At 30.2% G+C, this 15,096-nt stretch overlaps 1 protein-coding gene across 1 annotated transcript; it reads right to left on the reverse strand.

The window, feature by feature from the left end:
- Window positions 1-729: 729 nt before the first annotated feature.
- LOC131618061 (uncharacterized) lies at window positions 730-6,224 on the reverse strand. The gene is made up of 3 exons (XM_058889329.1): window positions 6,050-6,224; window positions 5,760-5,970; window positions 730-5,564 (listed from the first exon to the last, which is right to left on the reverse strand). The coding sequence occupies exons 1-3, from the start codon at window positions 6,209-6,211 to the stop codon at window positions 835-837; spliced, it is 5,103 nt and encodes a 1,700-aa protein (XP_058745312.1). The 5' UTR covers window positions 6,212-6,224; the 3' UTR covers window positions 730-834.
- Between the last annotated feature and the right edge of the window lie 8,872 nt (window positions 6,225-15,096).

Below are 15,096 nucleotides of genomic sequence, written 5' to 3' on the forward strand. Positions count from 1 at the left end.
TCCTACTTAATTTAAAATATCAAAAATTACCATTCCAATTTCTCTACTTATCTTTAAAAAGAAAAAGGTAAGAGAAATATGATGAAAAGGTGATTAGGTTGGGTACCAAAATGAGCTTCACGATCCCAAAATGAGCACCTAAACTCTTAAGAGGATGAGTTCACAAAACTAGCTGTCATTATTTGATACAGTGTTTACGTCTAGGAACTTTTTTTAAAAAAATCTTTTAAATATAAACCGCATTCACAATTAAGGACGCAATAATTTATGCAACATCATTGCACCACAATTGCGGTGTTACCGTTAATCTCCTAGTGTATTGTCAGTTTGTCACATTAGTGTCACTTATATAATTTGTGGAAAGTCAAAATTACTTAAGATGTAATGTGTGTTGTAGAAACCGCAACGACCGCAATCGTTATTTAAAATCATGTGTTCGACAATCACACTAGTTATAATGTAAAACACATATGACATGTTAAAATTAGAATGGCGCAGTTTGTTATCGCGTGCTCAAGATTTTAGCACTGTTTCAGGAAAACATATAGTTGGTTTTTATCCAAAATTTTGTTTCTATACTATAAACATTTTCTATAAAAAGTTTTCCTAGAAAGCATTTTAAAAACTATGAAACAATAATTGTAATACCGAATAATGGAAATTAACTTTAAAACTTCAATTCTACAACCATAATTAAGTGTAAGCACATAAATGTAAAACCAGCAAATTATTTTAACACATGATTAGATAAACCAGTCTAAAACTGTTAACATCAATTCACAGGAAAACAAAAGCATATTCAAACAGAAAAACCAGTAAGCAGCGGGAATAGAGTTAGCCAGAAGGGAAGGCAGAATTGAGGAACATCTCATCTTCATGCTCAATATGTAGATTCTTGGATTCCATTAGAAAATCAATTTCTTCGCTTTTAAATTTCAGAAAGAAACCAAGTGTGATTAGTTCAGCGAGTGCAGGAACATGATCATGATTCTCGCGTAAAACGCCTTCAGATATAGCTTCAGAGAAATTTGAAGCATGTTTCATTTCATCGCCACGAACACTATCCATCTTCTGGATTATAAACATAGAACTTTGACTTTCCCAACGCACCCTTTTGTTTGATTTTTTTGTAATGAGGTCCCCTGATGATAATGATAAACTATAGCTTACATTGATTGGCTCCTTTGTCTCGCGGAAACTCAAGTTGACAAGACTTTGAACAGCTTCATGTCTCATACTTTGTTCCATTTTCAGGCTACAACAGGCAAGAAAACCAAGAATAAGCTTAACCAACCCCCTTAAGTTGAAAATATTATTTGGATCAACATGCTCGAGTTCAACATCATCATTCACAACGGATGATTCTTCTTTGGATAGTGACTCAGAGATATTTCTAGCACCAACTTTTCTGTAAATATCAGATAGTTTACTCTTGAACAATGGTGTCATGTTATGCTTAGGATACCATACAAAAACTTTCTCGCTCTCAAAAAGCTTCTTCATATGAAGGTTATCAGGAATAAAAACATCTTCCTTATCGGCCAGAAGTATATCATTATTTCCTGATGTCGTAGGTAGTTTCTTCAAACTGACAGCGAGTTTTTTCTCCTCTATTGGGTTCAAAAGTTTTGAGATAGACGTCCAGAAATTGCAGCACTCATCATGTGATAGTTGCTTCACTGAACTCCCCCACTCATTCCAAAGGTCAACATAGTCTTCTAGTAAGGGCTTATTCTTAACTTCCAATACGTTGAAAAAAACAAGAATATTTTTATCATAGATATCTTCTAGAACATGAAATTTTGAACCAAAAAGTTTAGCAGGGTCATGTACGATACATTCCTTAGAATCAACCCACTTACCATCTTTGTTTCCTTCCAGAATCCAAATCTTTCTTGCAGAATTCTCCTCGGGTTTCCAGTTGTGTTCACATAAGTATTTATATATTTTCACAATAGAATCATGATCAGAGAGAGACTCAAGGTGAACGGCAAGCAAGGAGCACCCCTTCTCAACTTCACTGATGACTCCTATGACATTGAGTTCTTTCTGGAAAGATGCAATATTAGGTCCATAAAAATTCTCATCAATAAAAGGCCCATCAATTGGATTCAAGAAAGAACTCCACTTGGAATCAAACAACAAACACTTCTTTGGAGGCCTATAACCAACATGTGTCTTCAACCAACTTTTGGACAATCTTTTTCTGAAATCGTTGCCAATGGAAAGCTTGTTATCTTGCATTAGAAGTTGGAACCACTCTAGCAAATAAATCACACTTTCAGGACTAATGGTGGAGGGATCTGAAGGAAAATTCAGACATTCGGGCACAAACTTCACTCCATCTTTCAATTCAGTAACAACGCCAATTCTCTTCAGCTCTTCCTTGTACTCATGTATTCCCAAACCACACCATTTGTCACTGTAATCAATGAAAGGGAGACAAGTTATCGACGATATCAATTTCCAGTCCGGACCATATAAAATGCATTGTTTTGGACACCTAAAACCATCAACACTGGTATGCAACCACTTCGATTTACGTATGATGGTTTCGAATTCAGAAGGAAAACTATAGTCAGTTCCCTCCAGCAGCCTGCAACAAGAGAGAAATGACATAACATTTTGCTGGTTAATTGAAGTTCCCGATGCCTTTCGTTCAAAAAGACTAGCAAATTTTTTGATGGCATCCATAAAATCAACCAACACCCCTGTTTGCTTCAATACATCTTTGAAACTGAAAATCTTCTCCCCATAAAATTTATGATCAATAACAGGAAGATCATCGAATACCTCCAAAATGCAGCCCCATACTGGGTCATACAAGAAACATTCACCCGGTGTTTTGAAACCCATGTTTGTCTTCAAGCAGTTTTTTTCCTTAAGCAAATTTAAGAGACTAGTAGGAGTATTCGAGTGTCTGATGCATTCCATTATCAAAAGAACAGCCTCAGCTGTCAAAGAAGCCAAATTTGAGGGTAATTGTAAATGCTCAATAACAACTTGGTAATTTCCACTTACATCAACTATCACTCCTAGCAACTTGAGCTCTTCTTTGTAATTATATATTTCCTCACCAAAATGAGATTGATCGATGAAAGGTATATTACTAATCTGTGACGCAACTTGCCATTCGGAACCATTCAAGACAGATCCAACAGGAGACCTAAGACCACGAGATGTCTTTAACCAACTTCCCTCTTTGATGCTATCGACAAATTTGTCCAAAGGAAGAAGACTTTTACGGAGATATTGGATGAAGTTAAGCATCAAAAGAACTTGACTCTTGCTTAAAGAGAAAGAAGAAGCACGAGACATTAGCTCTATTCCAATGAATTTACATGCTTCCTCACAACTGAACATCACTCCAACTCTTTTCAACTCGTCAGTGTACTCGTTTATTCTTTCCCCATAGAAGCTCTCATCAATCAGGTGGATGTCAACAAGTGCTGAAGCACTGTGCAAAAGTGTTCCCAATGATGAACCAATTAAGAATGACTTTGAAGGAGGCTTGTATCCATTACTTCTAACTTTAAGCCAACTTCCTTTTTTAATGCATTCCAAGAACCTCACCGGTAGGACACTATGGTTTATGTTCCGAATCCAATCCAAAAGCAAAAATGCATTGTCGCTTGTAAGTGGTGTATCTGCAGCTGAAAACCCAGCATTTGGAGGAGATAGATTAGGTATGTCGGAGGCTTTAACATAGGTTCTGAGGAAACCAATAAACATCTCCGAATCCGTACAATGGCCAGCATAAGAAGATGTATTTAGGTACGACTTTCCTAGCTCAACATAATTTTCATTTCTCCATGGATTAGAAACAATCAAATGTGCCCATTTGCTCACATTTGCAGGCAGAAGAACCACACCTCTTTTTTTATTTATTTGTCCATAATTGTCCACAAGTGGCATCGAATTACATAGACTAGAAACCTGCTGGCTTGTCATATAACCCTTGGACAAAGAGTGGTATAAGAAATGAGCATATGCAATGGCAAGTTTGCAGTTATTATAAATAGAATTGCAGATGACTTGTGCAAAACTGTACAAACTCAAAGTGCGAAAATAAATATTATTTGCTAACCAATTCCGCAAACTTTGCTGCTTATTGGTAAACTGGAGGATAGCTTGTTGTGTATTTTCGGGCATAAAATATTCATTTGTTGCACTTGAAAATACACTGCTCCAACTGATCAGCCAAGAACAAGGACAAGTCTCACGTGAATCTACTAATACTACTCGCTTGGCATAGGACTGTGTGCAGTCATTAATACTGAAAAAAGATGGTATCCCATTAGAATCCACATATTTAATCAATGGAATGCGGGTGATGCTGGAGCCTTTAAAACTTTGCCAGTTTTTAGCAACAAAATGTAAAAGCTCCAGATAGAGATCTTCGGATACTCCATCCACAAGATTAGCACTCTGGATGCACTTTGCATACCAATCAAAAGTCACCTGTTTCACCCCTAAAAAGTTGAGTACTTGATCATACTCGCTTTTATCAAATGAAGAACTCAAGATTTTCCTACCATCATGAGAAGATAGGTCAAGCAAGTGCACTCCTTCCTGCTGGGCCTTTGTCAAAATATTCCAAAATTCAGGTAGTAGCCTGCTAACTTCACGAGGCTTACAGAAGTGCTTTTGGTTCGAGAATGTCTCAGTAGGAACAATTTTTTCTTCAGCCAGTTTTTCTTTGATTTTCTCCCACACATTAGTAAAGCTCTCAAGAGGAGGATTATCCATTGGAATGAACTTGAATATATAAGCCAATCCACATACTGGAGCTTCATCTAATCCAGTAACAAGTGTTTTGATTGCATCTATAAATGCCGATGGAACATATTCAAGTATTCCTTGATTCCACTTATTATCCAAGAGAATTTTCTCTCTTGAAGAGGCAAGGACAAAATCCGCTTGAATTATGAAGGGAAAATTAGTCACCATCTCGGTAGGAAGAAACGCATAAACCCCTGGTAAACTTTGATTCTTGTGAAGCCTCTCCTGATGCGGGAAGGCCAATGTCACAACATACTCTTCAACACCCATTCTCCTTTCCACCATATTTTCCAACTTGATAGGAAACTTTTGCTTCCACATGTAGTAGCTGCATTCCTTCTCGTCACTGCGATTTTTCCCAGCAGATAGATGGATTGTGTAAGACTCAGCATTCATGTTTTTCGTCGACACAAAGTTAACCTCGCTTGAAATAGATACACTAGTTTCAGATGTCATATCAGGGTCCTCTTTATCTTTTCTAACAGAAAGGTGTCTGATTTTTGAAAGGAACAATAAAACTTCTGGGTGAATGCTTGAGAGCTGCTGTTTCACCGGATTCACTTTGTCGGGCTTCAGAGGCAAGATAATTGTTGTAGTTGGAAGAGAATTTTTACCATATATCTTTTTTATGTCAAAAAGAGTTGGCTTCTCCTTAACCCATTCAGGAACTATATAACCAAGACTGCAATGTGGACAAGGCATCTCATTGAAGCGTATCTGATATCCGTTGCTAAAAACATAAGGTTGTGCAGTAACCAAAAACACACTCTTGAAACCAATTCCTGAAATTCAATCATAGGAAAGATTATGTCATATATTTTGCACAAGAAATCCAATTGATCGAAATATTCTCTGCATGCAAACAAATTAGTTGACAATGACATTGATTCAATGAAAGCAACTATAATAACATGAGTGTTTCTAAAGGCAAAAGTACAAAATTTAGTAACAGACATTTACATGTGGTAATAACATACCTTTTTCGCCTATGTAACCCATGTTCCTATTGGCTTTTTTAGTTGATCTTCCAACACTGCATAGAGACTCAATATTTTCGCGAGAGAAACCCTTTTCATTGTTGAAAATAAGCAATGTGGCTGGTGCTCCGGTAGCTGTTATGTCATTTGAAGTTATGATAAACTCCAATGTTGGACTCACTCCTTCAAGATAGTGGTTATCTTCAGCATTCTGTAGAAAGAGAGAACTACTTATTAGACTCAACTCGCAGACTAAACTATGAAAAACAATGACTTGGTAAGCAAGAAACCTGAATGAGCTCCATGAGGAAATGAATATCTCTGGTATAAAGTTCAGCAGATAGATTCTTGACAGCTTGGTGAAGATCCTCAGTCAAAGGGTTTTGTTTCTGAACACCAATGGAGAACTTTTTCCTTCTTATTTCTTCTATGTGTTTTTTCATTTTATTCATTTTTCGCAGTTCTCACTCCTCAAATCCTTTGACAAATTCATAGTTTAAAGTTAGTTATAAAATAAATGCAGAAAAATGCAATAGAAGAATGGTGACTAGTTAAGAGTTTTTTGTTGAACAAAGTTGATGATATTGTAAAGAACATTGATCAATCTTACCTCAACAAATATAGAAGCTTGATTCAAAACTTAACAAGTGAAGTTGAACCTCAACAAATATTGTACTGATTCGATACATAAACTCGGTCTTTCTTCTGTTTCTATAAACACAATCATAATATAATAATAATTAGGGTTCATATAAAATCTAATTATAGAAAAAGTACTCTTAAATTATTGTAAATTAAGTCGGACCTATAATTTGTCATAAGTTTATTTTTATTTTTAGGTATGAGTCTAATATTTGTAAATGTTTGATTGGTCTATTATCCTACCTAAAAATTTATTTCATTTAAACATATAAATAACCAATTCAATTAGTATTTAAATATGTTAATAATTTATGATATAGTTCATAAAATATCTTCAGCCAATCTTCATATCTTCTTCAAAAATAACTAAATTTTATTTTCATATTATACATTAATGGATGATTTTACATTAATGTGATAGGTATCTTTTTTTTAAAAAGTTATAAAATAAACCTAAATAGTAAGATGATGGTTTGTACGATGAATGATTGTTTAAAATTATTTTTACTTATAGCCAATTGTATGAACAAAGAAGAACTTTTAGCCATTGATGAACAAAGAAGAAAAACTTTAACATCTATGGCTATGATTGCATTTAACTTTATACTCGGAATCAATACAAATAAACTCACAAAAGAACAAATTTTAATATCAAATAATAATAATTTCAGAAAAATTACTAACCTTTTTGATAATGAACTGATATAACCGGTTCTCTCTATGACTTCAACTCTCTCTAATTGTTTCAAAGACCTTTTAATTAAAAATAAATTGAAAGAAGAATTTATATTGTTTCTCCCAATTTCTTTCGCCTAATAACTTGCGTAAATCAAGTTTAATATCTTTCTATAATATATGAGAAAGTTTTTGTAGGCACTATATAAGGAAGTTATTGTTTTATATTGCTTTGATTTGAAGTGATGAGCTTCAATTTTGTATTTCACTTTTTTAGAAAATTTAAATCTATATCAACATTCTTATAGGTGTGGTTGTTTTATTTTGTTTTTATTTATTTTTATAATGGTACAAATATTTATTAAAATTATTATAAATTTTAAAAAATAAATAAATAAAATTTTAATTAGCTTCCCATAAAATATAATTTTAAGTATTTAATTATTTTGTCATGACTTGATATCAAAATATAAAAATATTATTAAATTTAAAGCTATTTTAAATCTTTTTTAATAAAAATAAAAAATGTTGTGATCTTCTTGATATTAAAATTTTAAATAATAAATATTTAAGTTATTGATATCAAAATTATTCTTTTAATTTATAAAAATATTGAAATAATTTCTAATATTTTAAAAATTATTGAAATTATTTCTACTATTTTAAAAATTATTGAAATATTTTTAAAATTCATCACCTAGTTGACACATAGTACATAACTACATATTTCAACTGAGTTTTTATGGTGATAATAATGATGGAAACATCTCGTTGTTTGTTGTATTATATGTTCTTCCCTTTTTTACTTTTATGTTGTAATATGTTTTCCTCCATATATGAAGATATTTTTCGTGTTTATCCCACATGCCCATATGTTATATATGTATTCAACTAGCTATTTTCCATGTTTCTTCTTTTCTTTAATTTTTTAATAATAACAGTGAGGAGAAGTATACTCTCACGAGAATAGAATATACTCTCTTAATTCATGAAAAGGGAGTTCAATATTCCACTATTTTTAATCAATATTTTTTTAGTTGATCACCTCTTTAAAAGATTTGTTGTCATTATCAATAAAAGAGAGAATGTAGTTATGTGTATTGTGCATGTAAAAATCTTCTAATGGTTTTGATGATTACTACAAAACAAGAAAGAATAAATAAAAAACATCATCAGTCAATAAGCATTCAAGTTCCACTTGAAAGAATCAAACAAATAAAATCAAGTAATCAAAAAATTTGTAGTTTTGAAGTTGTGAAAGCACGTTTGATCATGCGATTAGCATTTTGTCTTGTTTTATATTATCAATTGAATGTAAATGAAACAATAGTAGATATTGAATTACTAAGATGATGCACACACTTAAAAAAAAAGTATTTCAAACTTCTCATTTTTATTAAAACTTCTTAAAAGCAATTTGGACAAGTACTAAAATAATTAAGAAGCTTTTATGATCAATTAGGAAAGAAAATCTCACTAGCTAATCGATTAGGCCTTTAATCTAATTAATTAGAGCAAGAGTAATGTCTCCTAACTGATTAGAAAGCCTTGTAATAGATTAAGTGACGTCAAAGATTAGGGTTTCCTTTTCTGACTTGAACTAATTGATCAAGACTATAATTCTAATTGATTATGAAGAAGAAAAAAAACCCATGGATTGTGTCCTTTTTTAGCCATATTTTTCTCTATAATGTTTTCTTCACTTCTAAAAATGTCAGTTTTCTGAATAAACTACTCTCATATCTCATATATTTTCATTCTTTTATAAGTTTTTTTTTTAACTAGAGGTTGCCTTAGTATTGAGAGAGTGAAAAGATTATAGTGTGTTGAAGTTGTTTATTCAAGAGCTTAGTTCTCTTGTGGTCTTTTATAATAGATTTGAAGGTTGTAAGATAAACATATAAAAGGCTTGGTGTGGAGTTGTTTGGTTGAACCTGCATAAAATCTCGAAGTTTGTGTGTAAGGTTGTTGGATTAAACATGTGTAAAATCTCAAGTTGTTTGTTTAAGGTGGTTAGGTTGAAACTGTGTAAAAGCTCGAGGTATTTATGTAAGATTTTTGGTCTAAACATGTGTAAGATATCAAATTGTTTGTCTAAGATTTTTGGTTTAAACATATGTAAAAGCTCAATTTAATTTTAGTGGAAATCTTAAGAGCAAACTTTTGGGAAATATAGTAGGATATATAGTTAGGCTACATCAAAATAATCTTTATTGTGATCTCTATATCTATATCTCTTTATGTCTTTCATTTAATTATTTCATTGCTTAATTTATACTTATTTATCTTTCTTAAAATAAACTGTGTTTCAAATTAAATGTTATTATAAAAAAAAGTTTTTGAAATCCAAATATTGCTTATTCAACATCATCATCTGCGTCATAAAATTTTGTTGTTGTTATTGCATATATACATTATGTTTTGGTTGTCATAACATCTTTGTCCCTATCTAAACCCCCTCTGAAGCTCACATATCAGTTCCTCCCTGGCATTCCTCTCCCTCGTGGATATTTTGCCATATGATTTTGCATATCAGACATAAATATCAAGTTGATTAGATTAAATACTTAATGATATAATAATAATAATAATAATAATAATAATAATAATAATAATAATAATAATAATAATAATAATAATAATAATAATAATAATAATAATAATAATAATAATAATAATAATAATAACTACATAGGTAATATCCATAAATAAATTCAATTTACTATTAATAACTCATGACAATTATAACAAGTGTATTAGTCTCGTCGAACTAATAAATTAAATTCATCTCCATAGAGATTGTAAATTTTAACAAGACAATGATAGTGCGAAATTAAGTAAATAACAATCGGGATTTTCAAGGTTGAATCCGTTCGAGAATAAAACAAGAAAATAATTGAAATAAAATTCAATAGTTAAAGGAGACTAGATCTTATTTTGATTCCCCTACTTATACTTGTAGTTAATTGTGCCACTGCATCCAATTTGTTGGTGTACATATCACTAATCTATACAATAATTCCCTAATTTCTAAAGCCAATTCAAATTTAAATTATGTGTTCTACATCCGTTGATTCAAAAGTCACGACTTATAATTACTTATTTCTGTTTAATTATTACGTTGAATAATTGACCTAGATTAGATCGGTAGACTTATGATCAATAATCTTTACTCATCTGATATTAATTCATTCATTCGTCAATACATAAAAAAAGCATTAAAATCAAAGACAACTAAATAATAATAATAACAATAACATAAAAAAATCAAATTAACATCAAACAACCAAATGATCCAATAAATACAAGCAGGTTTGTCTAAAAAGACCAAATCTAAAGAATTTAGCTACTCATAGTGCATGTAATAATTACCATGAGTTTAAATGAAAAGAACATGAAATACAATGAAGATTAATGTCTTCAATGGCTTCCAAAATCCTTAAAGTCCTCTTTTTAGAACTCCGACCATCATTTTCTCTATCAAATTCAAAACCCCTTTTCTCCTCTCTTTTTCCTATAAATAGCAAAAAAATGTGTGGCAAAAAAAGCAATTCATCGCAATAGCGATCCAGAATAAATGCAACAATACAAGTATTTATGAAAGCTTTGTCATGAAATGTATGATTTATAGTTGTGAATGGTTAATGTATGACAAAAAAACACTTTTGAAAAACCTTAGTTTCGAAAGGAATTGTTTGTTCCATCCCTACCGTCTTTGAACTTGAATCTTCACATAATCAAAAGATGGATAATTGCTATCTGAGTATGATAATGACATATGAGAGTTTCTTGATCCTAGATCTTTGACTAACTTTTATGTCCGAGTCTTCAGAATCAGGATTTTCAAAGGTTGACCTCTTCAGAGTCTGAGTCTTTAGAGTTTGAGGCAAAGGTTTCAATCATTCATATTCATATCTCCAAGCTTCTTTTCAACTGTTCCACTTCAGTGTTAGAAATTAACTTGTACCATTAATTTTTAATTTATGGTCCTGGGCACTTGAACAAAATTTAGTATACCCAATTGTTCTTTAAATACTTTGTTATCATCAAAACCTCAGGGATGTGATACAGACCAATTTTGTTCCAATAGAATTGTTGTTGGAATGAGAGTATGTGGTTCGGGTTAGTTTTATCATGCCCTCTTCAAGAACCCTTGAGTGCAGAGATAATTATATCGTCAAATGGGGTGTATTTGCTAGGGATGGAAATTGGACTCATCCCTAGTGAAAATCCGCAAAAATTACTCATAATAAGTAGGGTAAAAATCTGCAAAATGGACACGGGGCATGGGCATGAGCAATTACCCACTAAAATTAGTGGGTACAGATACATTATTACTCACCCCGCGCCCATACATGCACAATGGGGATGTGTTGATGTGCATAAGGTATGTCCTTATGCACGGTGCATAAATACTCAAATATTGATTATATTACTCAAAGTATTATATTTATTACTCAAAATAATATACAGATTACTCAAAATAGTATAAATATTACTCAGAACAATAAATATATTACTCAAAATAGTTAAAATTTGATATTACTCAGAATGAGAATGATGTAAATATTACTCAGAATAGTGTACTCATTACTCACAATTAATAATTACTCTTAATTAATAGATGTGTACAAATAATGCATATATTATTCATGGATTATCGTATTATTATTCGTTTCTAACTAAAATTTTACTCGGAACAATTTAAATATTACTCGTACGAGACTTATGCACAGTGCATAAGGATATACCTTATGCACATCAACCTGACCCTGCACAATGTATATTTATATATTTTTATTTTTATATACACATGTATGCTTATCAATTTTATTAAATACGTCATTATTTAACTTGTACGCATTTGAATATAAATGTTTGTTAATTTCTTAACTCAATAATACCATCCTTAATTTTTTTTAAATGTTGTTAAAAACTTCAAATGACATAATAAACTATAATTGATGAAATTTTGTATTAGAACTGAAGGTAAACAGACATAAGTATGGATACTTAGATACTCAAAGGATATAGGTACAGGTACAAACATTGGTGTGCACGCAGGTACGGAGATTTCATCAAACCTTAGGTATGAGACGGGTACTATAGTATCATACCCATACCCTACCTATTATTATCCCTAGTGTTTGCCTTAAACCGGCCGATTCGTCTTGGCCTAGAGATATTTGTGTCTAAGTTCTCACTAACTTCTAAAATACAGGTCCAATATGAAGTGGTCGATAGACCAAGCCCATTTTGATATCTATACTCGGAGAAATTAACTTGTCATCCCCTCACTTATACCTAGAACCCACTCATATTGTATGTTTTTACTATTTTACCATTGTCTAAAGTTATTAGTTTTTAAAAAGTATGAGTTTTTATCGGAAAATTTCAAAACTATACTGGAAATTTCAAAATTTCCGATAAAAAAATCATAATTTTCATGATTTTTTATCAGAAATTTAGAAAATATAAAAAAAAAATTGATATTTCTGGTAAAAATTCATAAAAATTTTATCAACAATTTTGAAATGTACGCGTTTTTAACCAAAATTTCGAAATTTTCAATTAAAAACGCTTGTATTGTTTGCCAAATTTTTTGAATTGTATGTTTTTGAAAATTTTAAATGAACAACCAGAAATTTTACTTACGAAAATTTCGTTTGCACTTTTCACCTCAAATTTGTCCATGGACAATTTGAGAATTATCAAAATATGAGGAGTGTCATATTCAAGTTAGGAGTGACAAGTTAATTTCTAATATTCATCAACTTCTCTCATATTAATATTCCTATATTTAAATTTACAGGTATGTTATCTTGACACCACACCTACACCCCAATTTGACACCGTATGCACAGTTCACCGAATTTATAGGGTGAACAGTGTTTTTTTAATGAACGCTATCGTGAACAGTCCCTGCACAATGATTTTTATTGGTGAAAAAAAGTTGGTTGATGAAGGTCGTTAATAAACGTTCAGATATTAAAAATAATTTGAAAACAAAATAAAATTGGTTAGTGAAATATAAAATGTTGGTTAATAAAATGATGAATTTGGTTAATAAACGTCCAGATATTTAAAATAATTTATTAGTAAATTAAAGCTGGTTAGTAAAAAATAAAATGTTTGTTAATGAAGATATGATATTGGTTAATGAATATTCAGATATTATAATTTTTAGTTGTAAAATAAAGTTGATAAATAAAATATAAAATATGAGTTAATAAAATTATAAAATTGGTTAGTCACATAATTTTATTGTTGTTAATTTAAGATAAAAAATAATAATTTTTACAAAAATTATATATTATTATAATATTTCATTCACCATATTAGGGAACAGTTAAATACCGTGAAGTGTCAAAATTTATTGCGAAAATAACATTTTTCTTAAATTTAAATTATACACGAGCTATAAAATTCTAATGTAACTAAAGTCATAGAAATAACTAGTAACTAACCCGTGCGTTTGCACGGGTTCTAGTACGGGACGCGCATTTGTTTTAATTCCCCACTTGATATTATAATATATTTATTATATAAAAATTAGTAAAACAAAAAAAATTGATAGTATAAGTAAAAAAACAGTTAGGCTGGATATTTTTTTAAAGTAAATATCGAGTAAAAGAAATCACAGTCCCAAAGAAGATACTTGCATACCAGATATTATGGGGGAGTTGTAAATATATATATATATATATATATATATATATATATATATATATATATATATATATATATATATATATATATATATATATATATATTGAAGTATTTAAAATAAATATAACTTGTGATAACAATGTGAGGGTTACCAAAAAAAAATAATAATAACAGATTAGTAAAATTATTAAGTGGTTAAAAAAATATCTAAAAAAATAAGAATCGGTTATATCAGAAAGAGTTTGTATTTAATTTAAAATCGAGAAGTATTTAATATAAAATAAAAAACATATATACTTTAAAGTGGAAAAGCAAAAATAAAAAATTATCGTTCAAAGACATTGATATAATTAAATAAAAAATACAAATGTCAAAAACAATTAATATCTAAAATTTATCATTAGTTGAATATCAATAGAAAAAATCCAAAATTTATCAATAACTTCATGCTCCCGTTAATATTCAATATTTTGAATATTAACGGGATACCCGTGCATCTCTACGGATACTGGTGTGGTATATACGCTTTTATTTTCAAAATATAATAAAAAAGTTAATAAGAAAAAAAATTATTTTACCAAAATAGATTATAATTTTTAAAAGAAAAACATATTTTTAAAGTAAAAACATAATGATTTTACCAAAATTATTTCACATCAATAGTATATATTTCAACTTTTCATATATTATTTTGAATAATTTTGTATTTTAAATTAAAAATAATTTCAAAATAAGAATATTAGCAACATGAATAACTTAAAAACAATTTATTTTTGTCGTGTTTAGATTCATACATGATTTTTATTTTCTTTACTGGTACGAAACATGTAATAACTCGTAGATTCGCAGGAATTATGGTATGGTTACACGTGCCTTCACACGGTACTGGTATGTTACCCGTGCGTGCACGGGTCCTGTGTGGACCGCAAATACGTCACCAGTTTGTCATGCAAATTCAAACAAATTAGAAAATATCAAAAGATTATTGAAAAAAAAAGAAAAAATGGACTGCAAGAAATTTTTATAAGTTTTTAAAAACTACTATTGTAAGAAAAACTATTAAACACAACTTTGAAAGAAAAAAACAATTGTGAAAAATAGACAAAATTGCCTAAATAAAATTGTTTATTAAAATTATAAGCGATAATAAATTAGTTTCAATATTTTCTTCTGCATATAATTTGGATTTATACATTATTTTAAATATATTTACTTTTATTTTCTTTAATTGTACAAAACACGTAAAAATTTGTGCGTTCACACAGATTTTGGGATGGTTACCCGTACGTTCACACGATACAGGCGTGTTTGTCGTGGGTTCATATAGATTTTGGTCTAATTATCCGTGCGT

The sequence above is a fragment of the Vicia villosa genome, linkage group LG7 (genome assembly GCF_029867415.1).
Source record: "Vicia villosa cultivar HV-30 ecotype Madison, WI linkage group LG7, Vvil1.0, whole genome shotgun sequence".
NCBI classification, from domain to species: Eukaryota; Viridiplantae; Streptophyta; class Magnoliopsida; order Fabales; family Fabaceae; genus Vicia; species Vicia villosa.

Coding starts and splice junctions, on each gene's coding strand:
- LOC131618061 (XM_058889329.1), bottom strand. CDS start 6,211: ATGAATAAAATGAAAAAACACATAGAAGAAATAAGAAGGAAAAAGTTC. Junction 5,971..6,049: donor TCCTCATGGAGCTCATTCAG/GTTTCTTGCTTA, acceptor CTCTTTCTACAG/AATGCTGAAGATAACCACTA. Junction 5,565..5,759: donor GGGTTACATAGGCGAAAAAG/GTATGTTATTAC, acceptor ATTGAATTTCAG/GAATTGGTTTCAAGAGTGTG.